Source organism: Leptinotarsa decemlineata, unplaced genomic scaffold, assembly GCF_025532065.1.
Source record: "Leptinotarsa decemlineata unplaced genomic scaffold, Ldec_3_MD MMD2_tig00000199_RagTag_RagTag, whole genome shotgun sequence".
In the NCBI taxonomy this organism is placed as follows: Eukaryota; Metazoa; Arthropoda; class Insecta; order Coleoptera; family Chrysomelidae; genus Leptinotarsa; species Leptinotarsa decemlineata.
The window spans coordinates 11,963,293-11,990,274 of NW_027412544.1; the positions used below are offsets into that span (position 1 = coordinate 11,963,293).

General features: G+C 34.6%; 1 protein-coding gene across 1 annotated transcript; it reads left to right on the forward strand.

Annotated features, from left to right (window-relative positions):
* Positions 1 to 1,336: 1,336 nt before the first annotated feature.
* Positions 1,337 to 26,248, forward strand: LOC111515122 (GST-containing FLYWCH zinc-finger protein). Its single transcript, XM_023171357.2, has 5 exons — positions 1,337 to 1,664; positions 17,187 to 17,245; positions 18,797 to 18,938; positions 24,490 to 24,607; positions 25,848 to 26,248. The coding sequence occupies exons 1-5, from the start codon at positions 1,524 to 1,526 to the stop codon at positions 26,078 to 26,080; spliced, it is 693 nt and encodes a 230-aa protein (XP_023027125.2). The 5' UTR covers positions 1,337 to 1,523; the 3' UTR covers positions 26,081 to 26,248.
* The last annotated feature ends 734 nt before the right edge of the window (positions 26,249 to 26,982 follow it).

A 26,982-nucleotide genomic window follows, 5' to 3' on the forward strand; every position in this document is an offset into this window, starting at 1 on the left:
GGCTTCATTTCCAGCAAGATGAAGCACCTCCTCACTATGTTGCTCCGGTAAGAGTTTTTAGATGACCGGTTTCCTGGACGGTGGATTGGAAGGAGAAGCCCCATCGAATGGCCTGCCAGGTCACCTGATTTATCGCCTTCAGACTGTTTCCTTTGGGGACATTCGAAAAATAAATGTTTTGTTACGCAGCCCGAGTCCATAGAAGATCTTCGCCAACGAATTACAGCAGAGTGCAGAAGTATAACACCTGATATGCTACAGAATGTTAGGAATAGATCTGAACAGAATATGTATTATTGTGTGGAAGCAAATGGGTCACATATTCAGCACTTGAAGTAGGTTCTACTAAGTCAATTACACATTTCAAAGTACTGGGTTGTAGTTGTTTTTCTTCATATTACCTACATGTTTGAGTGGAATACAACAAATTAGGTATCACTGGAAAGACAATTTTGTGCCCTTTCAAATGATATATCACTAGACTCCACTTTCCATTTATAATTTTAGAGTTGTTACTCACCCTCGCTAGGGGGTTGAAGGCACAGGTAGAAAAATACATCTGAAATGTGTTCCCCTCAAAAGCAAAACTGACCTATCCGAGCATTTTTGCGTTAAGTTACAAAAAAAGGAGAAAAGCAAGGTGCATACTTTTCTTTGGACCACTCTGTATGTAATGCATGTCAGTGAAAATGAAGTTTCGTCCTGGATGACTATAATTGGACCCCCGTTATATCATTGTAATTTATCTCAATTCACAGTATTTAATATTTTCATCAAGAAGTGTATGGTACATTATGAATCAGTTCTTAAAATAATTCCACTTGTTGATTGGTGAAATTAAAAAATATACACAAGTTGATTTATCAGCATTACATTTTTTGACCCATGCTCATTAATTTCAATGTGTTTACTTCGGCTGCGGTTTTTTTCTTTGAAACGTTGTATATTTCATTAAAAAAAGTAATTGCAGTCTGTCGAACAAAGATGCTTACGCTAGAATCTATATCGATTCATTTTCAAATCTGTTTTAATAAATCTGTTTTTCAGTTAATCAGCATGAAGGAATTTATGTAGTTTCGAATCAGATACCTACAGATACTTATCTACGGTTGAATAAGATTGTGTTTCAGTTTATTTTCAAACTATTTCAATTCATTCAACAATTTCAAACATATTTTCAGACAACACGGTATACAATTTGGTAAGAGAAGTTTCTTAGAAAATTAGTAGTCAAAATATGCTTTGTCATTCTCAATAAGATTTCATGGAATGAAAAGTTGTCTTAATGAGATATTGGAAAAACCTTGAATTTACCTTGAACCAGTTAGTGTTTGTTGCATTCATTCGCTGTCTCACTCGAACGCAGATATATCATAAAAATAACAGTGAACGTATCGTTCAATGCCGAAGCAAATTTCTCAGTGAGTATATGAAGTTTTACAGCAACTGTTCAAGTGAACAGCACCAGAAAAGAACATCAACAAGTGTTACATTTTTGATAACAAATTGTCATTGTGTGAAATATGCCAATAACACTCTATTCTGTATCAGATGGACCGCCATCTTTGGCTGTTAGACAAGCATTGGAATATTTAGGTTTGGAACACAAACTGGTGAATGTAGATTTTGGAATTGGTGAACATATGACTGAAGAATTTGCACAGGTAAGGGTAAAATCAATGATGAATTCCATTAGTTCGGACTTCCCCACATAGCAATAGATATTCCAGGTATATTTCATGAATATACATTTAAGGATATTGTATTATGCTATGAATATGCCATGGATATATATATCTTCTGGAGAATATTCCCTGGAAGTGCTCCTGGCGAACCTTTGATATATTTTAAGAATATTCCTTGGGAATATTCTTGGAATATCTTATAATATTCTTAGAATATCTAAGGTATATTCTATTAAGAATATTCCAGGAATAGAACCCGAGGAATATTCATAAAATATTCAGGATATTCTTAGTTTATTGTAGGAATATACAATAGAGAAACACCATAGAATATTCTTTAAATATATTTTATGAATATTCTAGGAATATTTGGAATATTCCAAGAATGTGACGAGTAACCGCTATTAGGCATGTATATATTGCATTTTGATACAAGCTTCACATAAGTAATAAAACACATAATATTCATAAACAAATATATTTTAAAAACAATATACACTGAAATATTTGACGTTTCAACCAATATTAAAAATAAAAAATCTAATTCAAAATATTTATTCACTGAATAAAATATTCCTGAATACTGTCATATTACAAATATTAGAAATGTATTCAAATTAGGATGTTCCTACTCTCAAACAAATGTATACTAAAAAATATACTAAAATAACAAGTCTGTGAATTCATCAGCACTAATTAAAAAATAATAAATATATCATTTCATTGAAAAAGAAAAAGTGTATTACATCAAGAAATAGGTTAGGTTGGGTTTCTCCCTTAGAAAAATAAACCCACATATGAAGTATTTAAAATGAGTGGTATGATGGGGATGAATTTCACTTACTTAAAGTTATTCAAACTTTGCTCACCAGAAAAGTTTTTCTTATATTTGTCCAACAATGCATCAACCAGTGTTTCAATAGTAATACCTGGAACAAAATGTACATTAACGTTCATTATCACTATTTGAAAGTGGCACAATAAAACTGGAATAAAAATCAAATAGATATTTTTCGCATAGGTTACTCATGAACATTCACAACATTTTATGACTTGGAGAACAACATGCATTGTCTTGTAAAAAAGTAATCATTACGTTTTCAGTTCCTTGGCGCACCTGCCTGTACCAGGTACCACTCTGTTTCCTTTTGGGCAAATTGATACTATCTTGAAAACGAGTGATAGAAATTATGAAAACAAATGATACAAAAGAATGTGTCATTCACTTACTTTTCTCTATTGAAGATACACAACAGAAATCACTCTAGTTCAAACATGTACTTAGTCAAACCAACAAATCCCACACACCAACTCTCCTCGAACCTAAAATGAGGTATAGTAGGTTAATCACCATGACTTTACTATCGATACTATTGCATTTTACTTACTTTTCTTGAAGACTGAATAGATGCAACTCTCCTGTTTGAAGATCCAAAATCAAACTATTCGCTGTACTGCAAATTGGACAACCCCAAATTATAAATGGTACACTGAACGTGACAGAATTATACTTTGATAATAACACCAACACACCATACATTACACACGCGAACCTGCCACGTCAACCGCCATGTTGAATCAAATGTCGAATTTAACGCAAACGCAAATGTACCATGCATTAAGGGACAGGCGCTTTCACAGAGCTTATTCGACTGTCGCGCGCTACACTTCAATTGACCAATGAGAAACGTTTACTCCAATTATTCACTTCCCCATTTCTCTGTTTCCAGGATTTTTCGCTTTGTAATTAAATAATTTCAAATACAAAAAGACAAATAGGATGAGAATTAACCAATTTATTGATGCAATTGGTTCATTTATTGGCCCATTCAAATTTTTTTGTCGTTTCCAACAGTTGCTGTTGGAGCAATTCATCCAGAATCTTTGCGTTGAGTTCAAAAACTGGTTAACACTATCAGGGTTATATACATTAGGTTATGCATTCGATTAAGATCTTCAAATATTTTTGTTTTTAATAATATTGAATTATTTGAATACGTTATTATAAGATAATTCAAAATTCCATTGTATAGAATATTCCAAAATATACCGTGGGGATATATTCTAAGAATATACCATATGGTATATTCGAGCGACAATATTCTTAGAATATTCAAGGGAGAATAATCCATTTATAGACATTCTATGCACATTCTTTCGGGAATAATCCTGCCATATTCATTCAAGCATATTCTATGAATATTCTAAAGGCATGTATATATTCCAAGAATATTCTATGAATATTTGGAATATATACGTTCGTTTTATGATATACAGGGAATATTCCATGAATATCTAGTGCTGTGTGGGTCCACTGTAATATTATATAAAATGATTTGAAATCCCTAAAAGAACCAATACAAATGAAAAATTAAAAACAATAGCTGAAAAATAAAAATTATATTAAGAAAGAAAACCTGAAATAAAATTATAGTGAAACGAAATACAGGTAAAACATAGAACAATTAAACAAAAAGTAAAAAATAAAACGATCAAACAAAAAATTGAAAATTAAGAGATTCCAAGCCAAATTACTTCAGAAAGTTTCGATTGTTATTATCAACAAACGTCTTCGTGTGTTTTTTGTTCAATTGTTCTATTTTTTCTTTTATTTTTTGTTTAATTGTTCTATTTTTTACTCATATTTTATTTCACTGTAATTTCATTACAGGGTTTTTTGCTCAATATAATTATAATTTTCAGCTATTGTTTTTGATTTTTCATTATTATTGTTTCTTTTGGAGATTTCAAATCATTTTATAACATTAGACAATGGAAGTCTGCACTCATGAAATTCATCATAAAACATTGTCAATCATCTTCAAATAACATTGATGATTTGGAAGTTTTAATGGCAAGAATAGATTTAAATATATAGGTACTGAGCTTGATGTCTTGATAATATATTGTCTTTATAAAAGAAAAAGTGACGGTTGGCGTGAGACCGAATAAAACATACCATTTTTCAACGTGAAAAATGCATGATGTTTTGATAATCACTCTTAATGTCGGCAGTATCCAGTAAAAGCTGTCACTTTCACTGCCACTGATACTAAAAGTAGATCGTAACTTCGGTAAAGATAATTTGCATTCAATAGAGATAAGAGTATACAGTGCATTCCACTTGAAACGAGCCACCCTGAATAACTTTTGGTAAAATGATTTGCAGGAAAAATTAAAAAACACGTCAACTACAGTATACAGGGAGAGACATTTTGACATATTCACATTTGATGTTACTTCCCCTTTCGCACCCCCAGAGCATGTCACCAACTTTCTTCAAATGGATCACCCTATATTGTTTCGCATAATCAGATGCTCCATGATGAGCAGATTTCAATAAAGTATAAAATATATGGTTTGAAGCTTATGGTTCAGGAGCTACAAATTATGTGAGTTGAAAACGACTCACCCTGAATAACTTTTGGTACAATGATTTACGGGAAAAATAAAAAAAACTTGTCAACATAGTATACAGAGGGACACATTTTGACATATTCACATTTGATGTAACTTTCTCTATCGCACCACCAGAATATTACACCATTTTTTTCAAATGGACCAATTGTTTTGCATTATCAGATGTTCCATAATGAACATATTTCAATAAAGTAGAAAACATTATGGTCTGAAGCTCATAGTTTGGAAGCTGAAATTTGTCATTGTCGTGTCATCAGATTTTGATTCAAGAATTAATAAAATATCTCTTTTTCTGACTTATTGCTTCCATATTTGTCTCTAGAACGAATATTCTCTTGAATTATCTAAAAATGAACTACTCAAAATGAATATAGAGACCTGTCCTTAAAATGCAATGAGTAAAAAAATATATGTATTATTTTGTCAAACATTTAAATTTATAAAATGGTTTATAGGTGCCTTTATTAAATTTAACTTACATTGTTTTCAAAATGCTGTTTGGTAATACAAATAAAAAGAAATACAAACGAGTGTCAGAAAAAAATAAAAGTTATTCCACCCCTGGCTCTAAGAAGTTCGGCACAACGACGAGTCATGCTTTCCACTAAATTTCTAATTATTTGTTGGGGTAACTGTTCGTGAATCGTTAAAACAGCATCTGCAACTTGGTTCAGATTTTGGAAGGGTTGATGATCCTTCAAACTTCTTTCCAGTTCATCCCAGAGCTATTCAATAAGATTTAAATCCGGACTATTAGCTGGCCATCTCATGACATTAATATTGTGCTGCTGTAGGAAATTTCTCACGACCCTGGCTACGTGTGGCCTGGCATTATCTTGTTGTAAAATGAATCCAGCCCCCATATTTTTGGCAAATGAGACGACATGAGGTTCCAATATCTCCTCTATGTAACGGACAGCCATTAAAGTCCCTTCCCGAAATACCACAAGGTCCGTGTGTCCTATCAAAGCTATACCAGCCCACACCATTATCGATCCACCTCCAAATGGAACAATTTCTTGCACACAGTCATCCAAATAGCATTCACCGGGACGTCTCCATACCCAAAAACGTTCGTCATTGTTGAATGACATGAATTTTTTTTCATCTGTAAACATTACATTGGCCCACTGCTCTAAATTCCAATTACGATGCTCTTGACAAAAGTTTCTACGGTTTCCTCGATGAGCTGGAGTTAATCTAGGGGCTCTAGCAGGTCGTCTTGCATGGAGTTGTACTTGGTGAAGTCGGTTTCTTATCGTTTGGTTCGAAATTCGCGTTCCCGTAGCTTCTATAAGGCGATTTTGCAGTGTCATAGCAGAATCGGTGCAACCCCTAATTGCCCAAAGTCGTAACAAACGATCTTCTCTTCGGGTTGTTGCCCTTTGTCGATTTGGATAAAGGGTTCTTTTTACTATGCCGTAAGTTTGGTAGCGATTCCAAGTTCTGGAAACCGCAGAATGACTCACATTGAGCATTTGGGCTACACGACGCCTTGAATACCCTACTTCGATCAATGCCACTGCTCTAACAACTTAAAATTCGTTGAGGTACACCCTACGTATCCTCCTACGTAATACATCAACATTCATTGTTTAAATTTTAAAATTTAATACCTATCATAAATAAAGTGAAAGTAAATACAGAATTTTTTATATTAATGATTTTGTAGCTAAAAGTCCAAAAAGAAATAAAAAAAGTAAAAGAAGTGAACAACAATCGAATGGAACATGATAAGAATTAGTATGGAGTACACACCAGAAGTTTTTATCATGGAATAATACATATGTTTTTACTTATTGGATTTTAAGGATGTGTCTCTATATTCATTTTGAGTAGGTAGTTTATATCTGCATTTTACTTTTGTTCTCTGAGATCGAATGAAAGGACAGGTAATAATACCTATATACGTACTCCTACGGTATTTTGTTGCCAAAGCGATCTTTGGCATGTCTCATAGTACGCACTGCAAATTTCATGGAGATGCACGGTGACTATAAAAAATCTTCGAAATTTGAGCCGCTGCGCTTTAGGTTATATTGGTGGGGAAAAATGATATCAAGAGTTCATTTCATCAAGACGTTATCCTTCACATGATAGAATTCTAGAAGTGGAATGCAATCAAAAAATTCACTTTCTGTGATAGTATCTTCAAAATAGAGACAAGTTTTGGATAACTAAGGTTGGTTCTGATGTTTCAGACTTTGGTCAGGCGAAAAGCCCTTTTCTATACATTTCATTAGTTCGAACTTTCATTGTCTAATATAATATAAAATGATTTGAAATCCGTGAAAGAATCAATGAAATTAAAAAGACTACCTAAGGAAAATAAATGTATTAAGTAAAAAAACTGAAATTAGGTACAATGAAATAAAATACAATCAATTGAACAATTAACAAGAAATGAAATTTGATGGATTAAAAGATTTCAATCCAAGTAGTGAAGTAACTTGGATTGAAATATTTTATTCTTCTCATTTTGATTTTCATTTCTTGTAAATTGTTCAAATTTCTATTGTTGCTTGTATTTTATTCCATTGTGATTTCAGGTTTTTTGCTTATTATAATTGTTATTTTTTTTATCTTATCTCTTTAATTTTATTGATTCTTTCAGAATTTCAAATCATTTTATATTATATTAGACAATGAAAGTCCGAACTAATGTCAGCCACCTTCGAACAGCCCTTTTATGAATACAATTCAAGCAAATAGGCAGCACCGCTTCAAGACCCGAATCCAATACTTTGTCTGATGGAGGTTTATTTTGATCATTGGTCATTCATTCAGTCATTGGATCATTGATAATATCAGCCTCACAATAATAAAAATATTCTTTGCGTTCATTGGAAAGCAGACATAAAGTATGTTGCAGAATTCCAGCGGCCCCACAGTGAGGTTGAGATTTCCTTGAGAATATTTGGTTAAATTCATCAAAATGCGGTAGTGGGTATTTGATGCTACCCAAGATGACTACCTTGTTGGTTGTCAGATGAAGATCAGCTTTTACGATGTACAAAGCTTGATCTTTCACTATTTCAAAGAGGGCACCATGTATTCAAAGATAGAACATTTTTGTGTCCTCATAAATGGTTTTACAATGATCGCTGTTGTCATTGCGTCTACGAAACCGCAGTCGCCGATGTAAAACTTCAATTTCTGTCATAACAAATCATACAGAGAAGAATACGCGAAAATAATACCATATCTGCCCGGATAAAAAAAATAGAAGAAAAACGTTTTTTCTTGCAATAGTCCCACTATGATCCTGTATATTTTGAGATCGAACGTTGTCTGAGGCAAAATATGCTTTTCCGTTTTTACGGCATATAGTATTTTCACCTAAATTTGAACAATGATTGCATAGAACTGGCCGATACTGGATGAAAATTCACATTAAAACTAACAAATAGACTTCATTGTATGATATTCACTATAAAGGGTTTTACAGTTTTACAAAAACTGTATTAGTTAGTTATTTCAACAATTATTGACGCTTTCATTACTACTAGTACTGTCACTGAATGGATTGAAAAAGCTACCCGCTCATCTACGAATCTCAATTTCTTCGGAATTGGCCGCGGTGGTAGTGCGCCCGACTCACTATCGGAAGGCCGTGGGTTCGATTCCCGCCTCGACCAGATATTTTTCACGAAAGAATGTATCTAGTTGAAGCTGGGATGATTCTGCAACCGTGTTAGGAATCACACGTTAAAAGGTAAGACCTCGTTAGTCCTTAGCTCGCAAAAGTTTCTCAACTTCTGAGAGTTGTCGTACGTATGGGGGCGACAGCTGATTAACGGAAAAACATATTTTGAACAGATTTTTAAACAAAAACAGGGTTTTGAAAATTGTTCGGAAACGTTCAGTGTTGCAAAACAGCTCGAATATGTGGTAAAAATCAAGATAAAATGTACAAATTCAGTTGATAACTATCATATTTAAAAATATTCAGTCAACATCTGAAAAAACTTATTTTAATATTTGAATGACTTGATCTGTCTGATTATGTCTGATTATCATGTAAGTTACCGTCGAAGGTACGAAATATAAAAAAATAAAGAAAGTGAGGATATTTTATTCATTATCCCTACACTGGTATGTGCATTCAGACGATTTAACGTAAATACGTTATTTGTTAGCTCAGGCACTATGAAATACAACTGTATAACAAAGATTTGTCAGAGAGTTAACCAGTGGTTTGTGAAGATTTGAAGTAGTTGTTACATCCTTCTGAAGTTAAATTCACGACTGGTGACTTTCATAGTGAAGACAGTTCAGCAGCTTCTTGGCACACGGTTCATAAATTTTCAGTCCATACTCGTGTTTACGGATTGGAGGACTCGAGACCTTTATCATTATGGAAAAACTATAATTGTAAAACATATGATCTAAAATGTGAGCTGTTTCAGAGAAGAATGTTTTGACAGTTTTACCTTTGAATATCGCAAATTAATCTGAATATTATGATATTCATACAAATAATCTAAACTGAGAACTTGTGGATGAGAACCAAGACAGTTTCATGGAAATTATTTGAAAGAACTTCTATTCGCACCAATTCTCGCATATTTTCATCAATCTGATAATGATCGCAATGAAGTTGCGATCAAGATCATGCATCATATAGCGTTGTTCCGATATATTATGGATCTCATCAGTGACGGCTACCGTAAAAATGTAACTTTTGAACTATTCTGTCCTGCACAGCCCTGAGTATAGGAAAGCGATTACACCTTCTCTTTTTTTATATGACTTTGAAGCTGTCTGACTTGTATATTCCTTGAAAAGTCTCCTTGCTGGAGTCACGTTCTACTGTACATAATTTGGAATGTCCATAAGTTGTTCGATCCGGTCGTCATCCAGTGCTTCCTTTTGCTGCATTGCCCAGCTACAACTAGCATAGTCTCTCCATATACTACCATAACGTTAGAGTATTAAAAACAAAAACCACGGCCTTTTATAATTCCGCATCCAGTGGTGAAATGGATATGGTCTGCCTATCAGAGACTAATCTTCAGGACGATGTGTTTATTCAAGAAATCTTCCTATCAATGTATAATGTATTCCGATGTGATCGAGATCTGGTAACCAATAATATTACTAAAGAAGGTGGTGTCCTGTTGGCGTCCAAAGTAGGTTTCTACCAATTTCGTTTTTGGATCTAAGAGACACACTTCCTGAAGTTGATATTGTAGGCTCCAAATTAGTACTTGGCAACTTTACTTTGAATATTATTTTAGTTTATATACCCCCATACCCCCTTGTTGCTCCAATATTCACTATGAAATATTATTTGATTTTCTGGAGAGCTCTGATTGTTAAGCATGCTATTAAGCAATTTAATTTTTGCAAAGCAAACTTTCCAAATATTTATGAACTGGTCAGAACAACCAAATGGTGTGACTTTTCTGAATGTACTGACATCGACTCGGCATGTGATTTATTATATCAAAAATTACACAGCATCTTCTTAAAAACACGTAAATTTTCCCCATGGTTCGACGCCGATGTCATCAGCCATATAAAGAAAAAGGAATTAACATATAAAAACTATAAGAAATATAAAACAACATTTTATCAAAATCAATTCTCGTATCTGAGAAAAACTGTCAAAACTAAAATAAAAGCAGCATATAGTCAATTTACAAACTCAGCTGAAAATAATATTTCATCTGACAGCTCGACTTTCTGGTCTTTCATACACAGTAAAAAAGATCGTTCGCGTATACCGGGTATAATGAAACTTGATGATGAGGTATTTGATAAGCCTGGGGATATTGTCAATGAATTCGACAAGTACTTCAAAAGTGTATACTTGGTTTCGGACGAGAATATGCTTCGTGAAAATTCTCATGATTCTGATTCAGATACATCAAACATCCCTGCCTTCTGTGAAATCTATATTATTACTGCTTCGAAAAAATAAAGAAATAAACTCACCGCAGGCGTTGATAATGTTCCTAGTCTTGTGATAAAGGACTGTATCGACGTTCTCTCTATATCTCTAATAGGCATATTCAACTTAATTTTATCAACTTGTGCCTTCACTGAGCAGTGGAAAACGGCTCGAATTTGTCCGATGATAAAAAAAGGCGACTCTAGATATCACAGACTACAGAGCAATTTCAATTATATGTAACTTTTCTATAAAATATTATGTACTCTCATATTCAAAAAGTTATATGTGTCCTACTCAGCATGGTTTCGTACAACAAAGATCATGTATGACAAATCTTGCATGTTTAAATCAATATCTCTGTACGTACCTGGACAATCCAAAAACAAGTCGATGTTGTTTATTTAGACTTTCAAAAAGCCTTCGACCATTACGTTCTTCTCAGCAAATTGACAAAATTAGGACTCTCTAACCGACTGCTTAATCTAATTGAATCATATCTAGTTAACAAAAAACAATTCGTCGAATATGAATCTTTCAAATCGGCCCAGTACGTAGTTACATCTGGGGTACCACAAGGTTCTAATCTTGGACCTCTTTTATTTTTATTTTCATTAATCACTTGGCAACCTATTTGAATATTTGTAGACGACCTGAAACTTTATTATAAAATCGACGACATTACTGACTGCCAACGTGTACAACATGAATTAGATAGATGTAAACAAACTTTGGTGTAATAATAATCGTCTACAACTGAACATATCCAAATGTAAAATAATATCATCTACAACAAAAAAGCGAACTTTAATGTATGATTATTCAATCAACAAAACTACAATCAACCGCGTACATGAGATAAAAGATCTTGGTATAACATACGACAGTAAATTAACATTCACAACACATATAAGAAATATGACTGCCGATACAAATATGATGCTTGGATTCATTTACAGAAATGGCAAAAACTTCAACTCAAAATTGCTATATTTTGCGTATGCCAGATCTAAGTTAGAGTATGGCTCTGTGTTATGGAATCCAGTTTACGACTACCAAAAAACATCAATTGAGAGCATGCAAGGGACGTTACTAAAATACTTATGTCTAAAATTTGATGGTCAATACCCCACGAGAGGCGTCGATCATAACATTTTGTTGGCACGACTTGATATGACATCTTTGAAAAATAGGAGAGTTATCTGTGGTATAAAATCACTGCATAAATTACTAAACAATATTGACAGTACGGTTCTTTTACCCGAGATCAATTTCTTTGTACCAAGAAGTGAAGGTCGACACAATCTGAAATTCTATTGCGAAGCATCACGCACAAATATTATGCTACGATCACCATTGAATTTTATGTGCAGTAGCTTCAATAAAATATGTGAACACTGCGATATTCATTTCGACTCTCTGAACGCTTGGTATCTTGTATCCTCAATTACTTTTAATAATACTATAAATATAATATTTGTATCAGTACTGCTACATTGCATGATTAGTAAATTTTTGTGTTAAATACTCAATTTTTCATTCCTCTTTTGAAATTCTTCTTGTACGATAATTTTATAAATACTTTGTTTTAGCATTTACTTTTATACATTCCTATATTTCATTATTTTTAATATTCATTTCATATATACTTTGTAATAATAGCATTTCCTGTAACTGGGTACTCCTGTTGGAAATAAATCGTTTTTTTTCAAACTGAGGTATTTGATGTATAGCCCCAGATAGTTCAGATGTCCTCGTAATGGACATCTACTGAGTAGCCCTGTAATTTTTCTGAGACGATATCGGCTTTTGTCAGACAGTTCCTGTATATAAAACGTTTCTTTTGTATGTTTTCAGGTATATTTTCCCAGTATAACTTATATTTCTCATAGACCCAATACCCAATCGGGTTCTATGCTAATATACAGGCTGATTCACGGTGGATGGCACATTAGACGTTTCTGGTGAACCAGACAACGGATTACTTTGAAAATTTAATGGAGGGCATATTCGGACATTCTCTAGCCAACTAAAATATTTTCGACAATGCGGTGTTGCCGCTTCTATTAGAAAGCAGTAGCAACTTTGATTTTTCAAATGGAACACTCTGTATATAATATTATTTTTGGAATCTTCAACAATTTTTTCGACAACTTTTCTTGATATTTCCCTATACCTATCTGTTACCGTTTTCGAAATAAAAATTAATTTCAATTTTTTTCTTCGAAAATCATGACTTCTAAAAATACCGATATCTTTTAGTTGAGAAGTACTATGATATCGAAATTTGGTTTGGAGTTAGGTGATACTTGGACACTTCCCACACGTCAGCCTAATCTCCGTTACTTCAATACAGGGTGGTAAAAAAATACAGTTTTTTCGTTTGCTTGAAAAAGTTGCTGAAATTTGATTATTTTAAATGGAACATCCTGTATATTATTGAAAATTCGGAAAGCTGCTGAAATTTTCTTTCTTTCTATGTATATCATATCTATACCTAACTAGTCAAGTTTCGGACTTATGAACATTCATTTGTGAAAATGTCCCTTCAGAATGGTATTTCCATTCGGTATTTGGTAAGCAGGCCATGATTACTATTTGACAGTAGCGTTGTGACATTCTCCTAATAATATCGACATTTTCGTCACTTCAGAAGTTGCAAATACCTTCAAAACGATGGAACAAAACTATTCAAACGAAGTTCTTATGAATTTGTTTATTATTTTTGGACAGTGTGACAAAATTATCAGCAGAACATGTAGAAAGTTCAATGAAATGTATCCGATTCTACCGCCAATGAACCTCAAGAAATTTATACGAATTCAGAACAATTTCAATGCATTTGGATCAACTTTAAAAGCACCAAGAAACTTGCCTCGACCCGTAACTTTCGAAGACAACCAGATTAATGTCTTAGCATATTTTCACGCATTTTCCGAGTCATCGATAAGAAGTGCTGAAGAAGATTTGGGTATAAAATATTCATCGGTTCAAAGAATCTTGCGAAGACATAAAATGCATGATTATAAATTCACCAAAATTCAAGCAATGAAGCCTCAAGATCCTCAACAGAGAGTAGAATTTTGTGAAATGTTGTTGACACGCATTCAAGAAGATCCACTTCTTTTAAATAAAATTATTTGGACTGATGAATCGAAATTTTCGAGAGAAAGGATTTTCAATAGAAAAAATCGTCATTATTGGTTCAGTGAAAATCCTCACGTCACAAAAGAAGCCGGATTTCAAGAAAAATTTAGTTTTAATGTCTTCTGCATGTTGATGGACAACAAATTGAGGTACGTGATATACGAGGAGTCATTAACATCCAGAAGCTACCTGAATATTTTGGAGAATACTGTAGACAGTTTCGTGGATAATCTGCCACTCGAAGATTATCGAAACTGTTGGTACCAACTAGACGGAGCTCCTGCACATTGCACAAGAGAAGTGAGCGCAGAACTGGATAGACTATTTGACGATCGGTGGATGAGGCGCTTGGGACCATGGAATTGGCCAGCGAGATCACCCGATCTTAATCCATTAGATTTTTATTTGTGGGGAATGTTCAAAGAAAAAGTTTACAAAATACCCGTGCGTTCGAGAGATGAATTGTTAAAAAGGATTGCCCAAACATTTGAAGATTTGGATCCCAATGAAATCAGATCTGCCACCACATAAGCAGTCAACACCCGCATTTTAAAGTGCTTGGAAGTGAACGGCCAGCGATTCGAACATATTTTGAAATATTCCACATGATTGTTTTACTTTTTTATAATTATTCATATCAATATTTCCAATTTCAAGTTTCTTGGTGCTTTTTTGAAGTTTATTCAAACATATTGAAATTGTTCTGAATTCGTATAAATTTCTTGAGGTTCATTGGCGGTAGATTCGGATACATTTCATTGAACTTTCTACATGTTCTGCTGATAATTTTGTCACACTGTCCAAAAATAATAAACAAATTCATAAGAACTTCGTTTGAATAGTTTTGTTCCATCGTTTTGAAGGTATTTGCAACTTCTGAAGTGACGAAAATGTCGATATTATTAGGAGAATGTCACAACGCTACTGTCAAATAGTAATCATGGCCTGCTTACCAAATACCGAATGGAAATACCATTCTGAAGGGACATTTTCACAAATAAATGTTCATAAGTCCGAAACTTGACTAGTTAGGTATAGATATGATATACATAGAAAGACAGCAAATTTCTGCAGCTTTCCGAATTTTCAATAATATACAGGGTTTTCCATTTAAAATAATCAAATTTCAGCAACTTTTTCAAGCAAACGAAAAAACTGTATTTTTTTACCACCCTGTATTGAAGTAACGGAGATTAGGCTGACGTGTGGGAAGTGTCCAAGTATCACCTAACTCCAAACCAAATTTCGATATCATAGTACTTCTTAACTAAAAGATATCGGCATTTTTAGAAGTCATGATTTTCGAAGAAAAAAATTGAAATTAATTTTTATTTCGAAAACGGTAACAGATAGGTATAGGAAAATATCAAGAAAAGTTGTCGGGCAATTGTTGGAGATTCCAAAAATAATATTATATACAGAGTGTTCCATTTGAAAAATCAAAGTTGCTACTGCTTTCTAATAGAAGCGGCAACACCGCATTGTCGAAAATATTTTAGTTGGCTAGAGAATGTCCGAATATGCCCTCCATTAAATTTTCAAAGTGATCCGTTGTCTGGTTCACCAGAAACGTCTAATGTGCCATCCACCGTGAATCAGCCTGTATATTGGTAACACTACAGCGGTTTCAAGACCTAAACAGGGTGAATCTCCAGGAATTGCATCGAACGATTGTGGGAAATCTATATGAAAGAATCTGAGAACTTGACAATATGCTAAAATCTATGAGGGGACTTCAACTATGATTTTGTGACTTGTCACATTTTTTCATTTGTTTCAATCCGCATCAACCACATAGGGTTTTTAGCGGCGGTACATATGAGATACAGTTCATTTCAATAGATATTGAATTGAATTGAATACATGGATTCGTTAACCATATTTTATTACATTATTCCATTCGCTATTTAGAATGGTGGTTATGTCTCCGGTTAGCTTCAATTCGTTAACTCTTATTGTTGTTATTGTTGACATGTGGATAGGTGTTCCACTGTTAGTTCCATTTTGCAATGTTCACATTTACTTCGAGCTTCCTTTTTCAGTAAATGTTGGTGTGTGAGACGGGTTTGTCCAATTCTTAGGCGACTTATGGTTATTTGAGTTTTTCTACTGGGGTATACTTTTTTATTTCCATGTTGAGATTTATTTCGTGCAGTTTATTGGTAGTTGAAGATTGAAATTTCTGTTTACAGACACCGTTTATGAAAATCCCAGGAAATTAGAAAGCCGACATGCTGGCATGTAACGCCCTCTCAAACACAAGTTTAATGACATTTGGAAAAACACTGCACACAGACATAAATATATTGCCAGATAAAAACTTGGCACATTTGATACCACCAAGAGCGGTACATATCAGAAATACGTGACAGAATTTGGCTGCTCATCATTTTGAGATTCAACTCAGTACACCTCGAACTTCACTGTTCAAGAACTCTCTTACTTGCAGAACTGCGTTTACGTGGAATAAACTTCCTGAGAACGGTTTTCCAAATGGATTTAATCTCCAGCGATTCAAATCTAATTTGAATCACTTCTTTCACACAGGCACCGCTCTACGAGCACCTTAAGGATTTTCCTGTAGTGCTTGTGTTTTCTCTTTCAAAAAAAAGCAAACGTTGGGAAGTATATAGATATCGTAATCAGCAGGACAGATTAACGAACTTCAGTATTCTATAACGTATTAAAAAACACTCCAATGTGAGATTTCTACTTGGCAGTGTCGGTTTGTTCTACCATATCCTAGTATTCTAGTTCAGGGCCTAGACATTTCTGAAAAACTTTTGTTTTGTGAACTATAAAAAGTATCGTTCAGCAAATTCATCACAGCGGCTCATTCCAGAAATGATCATAATTATTGTATAAATTTAATGTATAAGTTTGAAAATGTTCTCATAGGACGAACTGCAGTAACGTTAGTTACAAATAAAAGTGGTAAAAAACATAGAATTTTTCAATTCTTTTTTCTTCATTATGATCTCCTACCACGTAGTAACGGCTACATCCATCAATTTATTGATCATAATTAATTTTTTCAGAAAAATCCACAGAAAGAAATACCAGTTCTAGATGATAATGGTTTTCTATTGGGAGAAAGGTAAGTTTGTTTACCAACTGGCAAAATAACGTTCAAAACAAAGTAATGAACAGTGGTGGCTGGGTTTTGGAATATGAAATGTCTTTCCGAGTATTCCTTATCTATGTTTGAAACATTTTTCACAATAGCTTCTCGAGAAAAATCGTAATTGAATACCAACCAAGCCATTCGGCGAGAGATTTTCAAATATGATTTCAAGAGAAACTCCACAATTCTGATAACCATCATATATTAATCGTGATATTCATTCATAAAGATCACAAACTGTCCAACAAGGTAACCAGAATCTATTGAACATTGAAAAAAATGTATATCAGTTGAAGGAAATGATTATAAGACATGGAACATTTAAAGTACTTTTTTAATTTTTTGAAAAATCTGTACGATCACAAAACCACATAGTATTCCTGCCATTTTGAAGACAATAATTCATTCGATTAAAATCAAACTCATTATAATTGTAAAGAAAGGAGAAGCTATCCACTATTCTTTCTTGATTTTTTATGATTCTAGCACCCTCCTTCAATTTTTTGAAAAAATATAGCAAATTATAATAACACAATATTAAAACTAATTATTACAGTTTATTGTATGATTTTCACTATACAGGGTTTTCATTGTTACGATCTTCATTCGGGTTTGAAGGCCGTCGTGGTTTGTAACTGTATCCTAACGATTCGCCAACACGAGTGGCTGGCTTCTTCAGAGGTTTATTCATCTTGGTGGTTTACCGATGACTGAGCGGCATGAGAAATCTGAAATCTGTTTGAAATCTGTTTTTCCTTTAATCAGCTGTCGCCCCCATACGAACGACAACTCTCAGAAGTTGAGAAACTTGTGCGAGCTAACGACTAACGAGATCTTACCTTTCAACGTGTGATTCCTAACACGGTTGCAGAATAATCCCGACTTCAACCTGATAAATTCTCTTGAGAAAAATATCTGGTCGAGGCGGGAATCGAACCCACGACCTTCCGATCGTGTGTCGGGCGCACTACCACCGCGGCCAATTCCACAACAATGTTTCAAGTAAGTGTGCCTTTCTTTTTTCAGAAGAATGTATTGCTTCATTATTGCTTTCCCATAGAGGCGTCTGATAAATTGGTTGAGGCTTTCGCGGCCGAGATTTTCATTGTAACGATTATCATTCGGGTTTGAAGGCCGTTGTAGTTTGGAACTGTATCCTAACGTTTCGACAGCACGAGTGACTGGCTTTTTCAGAGGTTTATTCATCTTGATGGTTCACCGATGACCGGCTGCGAAAGCCTTAACCAATTTATCTTAAAGGGTTTTACAAAAACCGCGACACGTGTTTCGCTATACAATAGCTTTATAGTGAAAATCATACAATATACTGTATTAATTAGTTTTAATATGGATTTCCATCAAGTATCGGACAGTTTTATTCAACACAATATCATTTGAGATAAATAATAATGATGACTGAGGGATTGTGAGAAAAATAAAAGTCTCAGTAGACCCGGAAGTTTTGCAATCGTTTCTAGGCATAATTAAAATCATTACTTGAGTTTATGATAATTTCATTTTCAGTAATGCAATTCTCCAGTACCTGGCAGAACGATATGGAAAAGATGACACCATATATCCAAAAGATCCAATGGCTAGAGCAGTTGTGAATCACAGACTCTGTTTCAACTTGTCCACTTACTACAGATATATTTCTGAATACACGGTGAGTTCACACATTTTTCCATGGATTATTGACTGATATTTCCTGAAACAATTTATACCAATTTATTGGTTTTTTTCAAAAGTTTTGTCCGTTTTCATGGATCTATTTTGAACTGTGATATCTTGGCGAATTCTTATTCATTTCAATCAAAATATGCCCCATTCAAATAAGTGCACTTTTGGCAACGGAACAGAATGAAAATTATGTACTTGAGATTCAATGGAGTCGACGAAGGCCGTATTTGCCTGATTGAATATGTTTTTTCTGGTGAGAAAGTTTTCGGGAGTATTTGAAAAGATGGTAGTCCGTTGGCAAGAGGTGTGGGAAATATGATGGTTGCGGCCAAACTTTGACGCTCAATTTTCGGACGGTGATATGTGAAACGTACAGAGGAGTGTTGTCGTGCCGTGTTCTGTTGACCAGTGCCGACTGCTGCTGATTCAATCTACGGAACATTTCGTCGATTTACTCTCAATACAACTCTGCTGTGATGGTTTGACGGGTTGCAGAAATTTCTAGTGAATCACACCAGTCGCTGACCATCATACAGTTAGATTAGGTTAGGTGCAAAGTGAGTGGGTCTATTCGCCCCTTCACCGCAACCCGCAAGGGTTTGTTCTGGCTCACACCTTTTCTTAGTCGGCCAAACAAACCCAGCCTCTTAACGAAGCCGATTAGTTTATATGGTGAGTGGTATTTCAGGTCAGATGGTAATAGTACGGCTCTGCCGAATTCTAAAGACCTAATTCGATCCCCAGCGGGGCAGAAACTAAGCATATGCTCTGTTAATGAGGTAGTCGGATAGTCAAGTTGCAAGATTCCCACCTTGATACCCACGACAACCTTCCCATATGAGTGTTTTTGCACGTCAGCTACACCTGACTATGCCTTATATTCAGCCGTGCGGGGCTTTTTCGCCTCTGGTTTTGTTGAAACCTCACTTGAGCGCAAACGTTTGCTAACCTGCTCATAAGGGGTTAGTTCCTTCAACTGAGACAGATTAAGCGTACGCCACAGCTCTCGCTCCTGAACTAAATTTACAGGGAGGTCAATTGAAGTTGTAAACTCGACATCCATCTCCTCTGTAGACTCGCTCCTGAACTAAATTTACAGTGAGGTCCGTTGGAGTCATAAATTCGGCATCCATCTCCTCTGAAGACTCGCTCCCGAACAAAATTTACAGGGAGGCCAGTTGGAGTCGTTAACTCGACATCGCTCCTCTGTAGACTCGCTCCTGAACTAAATTTACAGTGAGGTCCGTTGGAGTCGTAAACTCGACATCCATTTCCTCTGTAGACTCGTTCCTGAACTAAATTCACAGGGAGGTCATTTGGAGTCGTAAACTCGACATCCATTTCCTCTGTAGACTCGCTCCTGGATTAAATTTACTAGGAGGTCAGTTGAAGTCGTAAACTCGATATCCATCTCCTCTGTAGACTCGCTCCTGAACTAAATTCACAGGGATATCAGTTGGGGTCGTAAACTCGAGACCCATCTCCTTTGTAGACTCGCTCCTGAACTAAATTTACAGGGAGGTCCATTGGAGTCGTAAACTCGACATCCATCTCCTCTGGAAACTCGCTCCTGAATTGAATTTACAGGGAGGTCAGTTGGAGTCGTAAACTCGACATCCATCTTCTCTGTAGACTCGCTCCTGAACTAAATTCACAGGAAGATCAGTTGGAGTCGTAAACTCGACATCCATCTCCTCTGTAGAATCGCTTCTGATCTAAGTTTACAGGGAGGTCAGTTGGAGTCGTAAGCTCGACATCCATCTCCTCTATAGACATAGCGTCAGAAAGAATTTTTCGAATTAACTCTGTAAATAAAGGTCCCACGAGTAGCTAGGGAAAGAAGGTCAATCACGGCAGAGCCCCGCATTACCGTGACAAGGCGATGCTACGACGAGAGGGCGCCCGGTATCTCAAAGGTTCCGTAGAGACAGCTGATAGGCTCAGTGTCGTTCATCCTTTCGGCACGGATACACACACTTTAGGACTGAGCCATCGTTGGGATGCCATTCAGTTAAGGAATAACAGAACCACAAGTGATTCTGTCATTCCCGTATCCAGCGGGGCTACGTGGAAGCAGGCATCCGATGGCCGGTTTGCTCAACCCCCACATCCCAAGCCATCCCAACCATCAGACAGTACCATTGGTCTTTTTTTGACGGATTTTTACCTTTGGGAAGAGGCTTAGTGGCTCATCGGTACTCAACCACTGTCTTGAACGTCGTAGATCCACTTCTCATTATACTTGACGATCTGATCCAAAAAGAGTCGTTTTGGTAACGAAAACGAAAGAAGATCAGACATTGAAACCTGACAATTTCTGTCGATCTTTCAAATCGTGGGGCACCATTTTTCGAGCTATTTGACCTTCCCAATAAGTTTCAGGCCATCAAAAACCACATAGGAGCTGAAATCCAGTTCTTTCGCCATCCCAAGCATCGGTTGTGATAGGCCAGCCACCACCAGGGTCCTGGATTAATGTAGGTCGATCACTTTGGGGCTCAACTTCGACGCTAAAATCTCCGGAATGAAATTTTGCAAACCACCGTGGAAAAGTGCGTTCATCAACCAATGTTAATGACAATGATAGGCATTTGGCCTATCAAATATATACCTGGTTGATTTTTCGGGCTGTTTCAGCAGCGCTCTGGTTCGATTCAAATCCGTAGAAAACATATTGCCGTAAAACGCTCAACGACATAAGCTGAAAAAAGGCAAAAAAATTAAGTTCTGGAAAAAATTAACAGCATCAATGTATACTATACAAAATCATCTACGAACAGTGTATACACGACACTGTAGAATGAATATTCATTGAGATGTGGACCTTTGAAATAACCTAATATTACATCTGATGTATCATTTCTTCAGTATTAGCAAATTAACCCAGCGCAGACTCGTACTGTCCAGTGATTCTCGTGATACATTCCAATGAAATCTGTAAAAATCTCCCAATTCTGGAAAAAATCAAGCAATCTTTTAACTGAACTACTCACAGTAAATTGGAAACCCGGCATCCCGGATTTCCAAGTTGGAGTTATTTATTCACAGGAAAATAACTTCAAATATAATGCATATTATGAAATGTAATCGAAAGTGCACATTGTGAAATATGTGAAACTGAAATGAAAAATTCGTTACAGTTTTAAACAACAAAGATTATGATGATAAACTAGGGTAAAAGTTTTTTGGTGACGAAATATCTCTCTATTCGAATTTTACATAAATGAATATCGGAGCAAGTCAACTGATAAATATGATGAATTCATAATATACTCTCTCAATATTCATTTTCTCAGAATAAAGCAAGGTTGTTCATTATCCAAGTCCAACCATCGCGCTCTGTCTTCGAAACGAGCTGAAGACTCGTCTGTGTTCCAAAGAAGGAGTTTCTTTTTCCGGCAGAAGAGTTACCTGACTTTCATTTTATATTACATCCTGTCTCCGAACAATTTTCTTCTAATTTGAAAAGGCACTCATTGTACTAAAAAATATCTATGAAACAGACACTTAATGAGTCCACTTGCTATAGTGGATTTTTCAGTTACGACAGGTAACTCAAGAGGTTCAATCAATTGGACAATGTAATTTTTTATTGCATGAAATATATACGAGATACGAGTATATTACACATTCGTGATTGTAACTTGACCCTTGGATAAGTTCAAAGTGTTGTACAGCTTGTCAAATCTGGAAAGAGATTTTAAAATTATCTCTCTCAATCTCATAGTCTTTTAACGAACGCGGGCGGGACTATAACAGGTTTCAGAAAGCTCTTCATACATTTGACAAGCTGCAGTAACTTGACCCCGCTGAGATGCACAAAGTATAAATGAATGCAGGGAATTTTATGACGCAATACAAAATAATACAAATTATCTAAAAGAACAATGCGTTCAGACCAGTCTCAAATTACTTACACTGTAGATTAATGAACTAACACCTATCAGAAAACATCTACTCCCCTGGCAGGTGTCAGTGCAGAATTCTTCACTGAAGTTATTCCTGCTTATGCTGTTGGCGATACAACTGCCAGAATCGATTCCGCCAGTTGTACTGACACCTATCGGATATTATACAACGCCCTTCGTGGTATTACCTAAAGGAGTAGTTGTTTTCTAATAGGTGTCTGTCCATCAACCTACACTGTAGGTAATTTGAGACTGAACGAGTTGTTCTTTTAGATAATCTGATTCACAGCCAGTCTCCAAGTATGATTACTTATTTTGTGAACAAAATAATACTTACAGATACAAATTGAACCTTGATGTCAAGTATTATTTTAGGTTGCTCTGTATATACTATTGCTCTCATCTGATGTTTGCAAATTTGGGGAATTAAGCTATATTGCTCGAGCTGAAATATATACGACACTCTACAGGATACTCAAATACCTGTGTACAATTATCATAAAACAAAGTAGTTATTCACTACAAAAAGTGACAACTTTGAGAGAAATCTCAATTTATTTGCCGTTGACAAATAAGTTTGTGCTAAAATGACCTTTTTGCATGTATGGAAAAATATTTCCCATATTAACAATGAAATTTAACTATCCATGATAATAATTATAGAAAATTCACAATAAATTTTCTTTTGAAGATGCGTTTCGCTACACGGTAACTTCATCAATTAGTAGTACATCAAACTACTCTAGAATATCTTTTATATAACAAGATAATAACGAAACTTATCAGATACACGATTAGATGTGGTAAGACAAGTAGAATTTGAAAACAATTATTAATTGTGAATTGTATTGATTGTTCCTCCAGAATATACCTGTTTTGCTGAAATTATTCATCTACCTAATTCAGTTTGACATAATAGACCAACATTTTACCTGTTTTCCTGAAGTAATACTGTTTCTTCAAAATCTACCCATATTACCAGATTTAATCATTTATATCATAAGTTTTGTCATTACTTACTTTAATATGAAAGACATTGTAGAATGGTTTCATGAACCAGTAACTGATGAAGCTACCGTGTGGCAAACAACTTATTCAATGCTACTGTTAAAAATACGTTTCAGCAAAATAAATCATTCTGTAATAGTTCTTTTTCATTCCAATAAAAAATTAATACTTTCTCATTACAAGACAAAATACATTGACTCTGTGTTCTCAGCAAAGAACTTCAGTTGGTCATCTTCTATCGGTATATGGTGAAAATTCTGAAAGACTGTCCAAACTTGTAGATATTCATTCTTGTAATATAATTTGATGAATTAATCACCGTCTGTAGTCTTTCCACAAGTGAAGTTTCATGCAAATAATAAACATATAGTATACATATGATGCACTGTTTGGAACCTTTGGTGTAGTAATGAATATTACTGGAGGTTTTTCCCCAACACCAAATCGTTAATTTTAACACCTCGACACGTGTTTCGATCACCAAGTGATCATCTTCAAAGAGGAAGATTAAAACAGTTTTAAAACTTTTGAAACACGTGTGGTGTTAAAAATAACAATTTGGTGTTGGGGAAAAAAACTCCAGTAATATTCATATAGTATACATATGCACATTTTTTTCAGTTGGCACCAATGTTTTTTGATTATCAAAGGACTCCTCTGGGTCTGAAGAAAACGCATATTGCCCTGGATAATTTTAACACCTACTTGAAGTTACTTGGGAAGAAATATGCTGCAGGAGGTAAGAAGCATTTTATATTTGGTCTATTTAACATCCAATCAAATCAGTTTTGATGTAAGTGTTGACAAATTGCTAATGAAATAGTGTTATTTGAAATTAGAGTAGGGTACATTTCTTTCCTAGCAATTAATACATATTATTTATAATTTATACATTAACTATCATGAACTTCAATTATTTCCTTATGAAAAGTAAATACTAGGAGCTTTTGTAAGGAAATAATTTTCTTCTGAGGGGTGAATGTAATATCAACTATTCGGTGAATTGACGCAGTGGTAATGCGCCCTACTTATGATCGAAAGGTGTTGAGTTCGATCGCTACCTAGACCAGATAATTTTCTAGAAATAATTCACTTTGTTGAATATAGTAGAGTACAATAGCATCAATTACTCAGGTAAACTTTCAGAAAATATTCAAAGTTATTTCTCTAAATACAAAATTTCAACAGCTTTCACAAGTAATAATAAGTTAGGTAGACCCCTGTCTATTGCAAAACCCAGACGGGATAGAATGGAAAAATCAGGTATATATAGAATAGATTGTGGCGAATGCTCTGTAGTATATACAGGCCAAACCGGTACAAATTTTGAAATAAGAGTGCGTGAACATGTCTGTTTGAACAAAAAATCTGAAATGTACGAACATCTTCAAAAATCAAACCGCAAGATAGATGAAAATTACCTCAAATTCCTACATATATATATATATATATATATATATATATATATATATATATATATATATATATATATATAAAAATGAATCTGTTGGAGGTCACGGATATTAATAAATCAATTAAAAACCAGAAACATATACCCCTAAACGAGCAACTTAATTTATGTAGGTCTCCTTTCTTGAATTCTTGAGTTCCAAATTCGATATTTCAAAATTCAGATTTCAGTTTTATAATTGATAATGGGGTCAAACCCGGAACCGGTCGTATTAATAAAATTTACCAGTGGTATTTAGACTAAAGTTTTTTATTCATTCCATTTTAGTGATCTTCAATTACCATAAAATAAATAAGTCATCAATCACACATTTTCTACTCGTAAACGATAATGAAAATTATTGTATCGGTTATTTAAGAACTGCACTCTATATAATACTCAGATATAGGATCGTACAAACATCTTTTCAAAGTTTGAATTCTCACCTTTTTATCAACACCACCTCATTTTCCTGAAATAATGAATATGCAATAAACTTCAGGTGGAGTTATTACTTTTTTGTTTTCAGAAACTGTAACAATTGCCGATTTTCAGTTGGTAACGGCGACCATGTGTCTCGAAGCTATCAACTTCGACATAAGCCCTTGGCCTCTAGTTAAAAACTGGTATGACACATACAAATTGGAACATCCAACTTTATGGAAAATTGTTGAAGGAGGTTTGAAAGAACTTGAAGCTTTCGAGAAAAATCCTCCAGATTTGAGTCATATGGACCATCCCATCCATCCAGTGAGGAAATAGCAAAACAGAAATAACTTTTTTATAAATATAATGCTTGGTATCTGAAAGAGAGTCACATATATTGGAGTCATGTTTGAACAGATTGAAAAGAGTTAGTGAAAAGTTATTTATCAAGTAATGTGAATTATCACAATGAGTTGAATAAATATTTTTTTCTTCTCCACGAAATGTTATCTTTCTCATTTTCTTCGTTTACATTTTATCGTAATATCATCTTGAGTTAATTTCATTTGGAACAAATTTGGAATTGGAATTCAAATTTGACTGAAAAGAAAACAGAGCGATGTTATTATTTTGAACACATATTTATAATAATTCCTGAAGGAGTTCACAATTTATTTGAAAAGGAAATGAGTTTATTTTGTTCGATGTTACTGAAAAGGCCATCACAATCAATTCAGAGTTTGTGTAAAAGTAAGCCTTCAAGTATTTTCATTCTGGAGATGTACGCCTCATGAAATATTATCCAAACTTGTGAATTTTCATTCTGTTTTAGCACAATTCAGTTCAGCCCTTAACTGAGAGATGTCGGATCTGAACCAATTATTCGTATAGATATAGAAGAATAATAATTTTGATGTAACAATCATGAAAGTGAGATTAAGAGTTGTGAGATAATTTATTTGCAAATCTCTATATCGATGAATTTTTCAATATTCACGACTAATGTGGATGTAAGTTACACAGTACTTCTGTTTTTTTATTTCGTGCCAGCTAACACACATCATGTTTTTATCGATAAAAAAATATGCACAAAACATATATCTCTTCCATCTCGTGAAAATGTATGAACTACTTCATTCAAAATAATTTCGATACATCTATCGCATCGATATTTTGATGTGCCTACTATTCAAATCTGATGGAATACTTGACTTCAGAAAATACATCGTTTTTTTGAA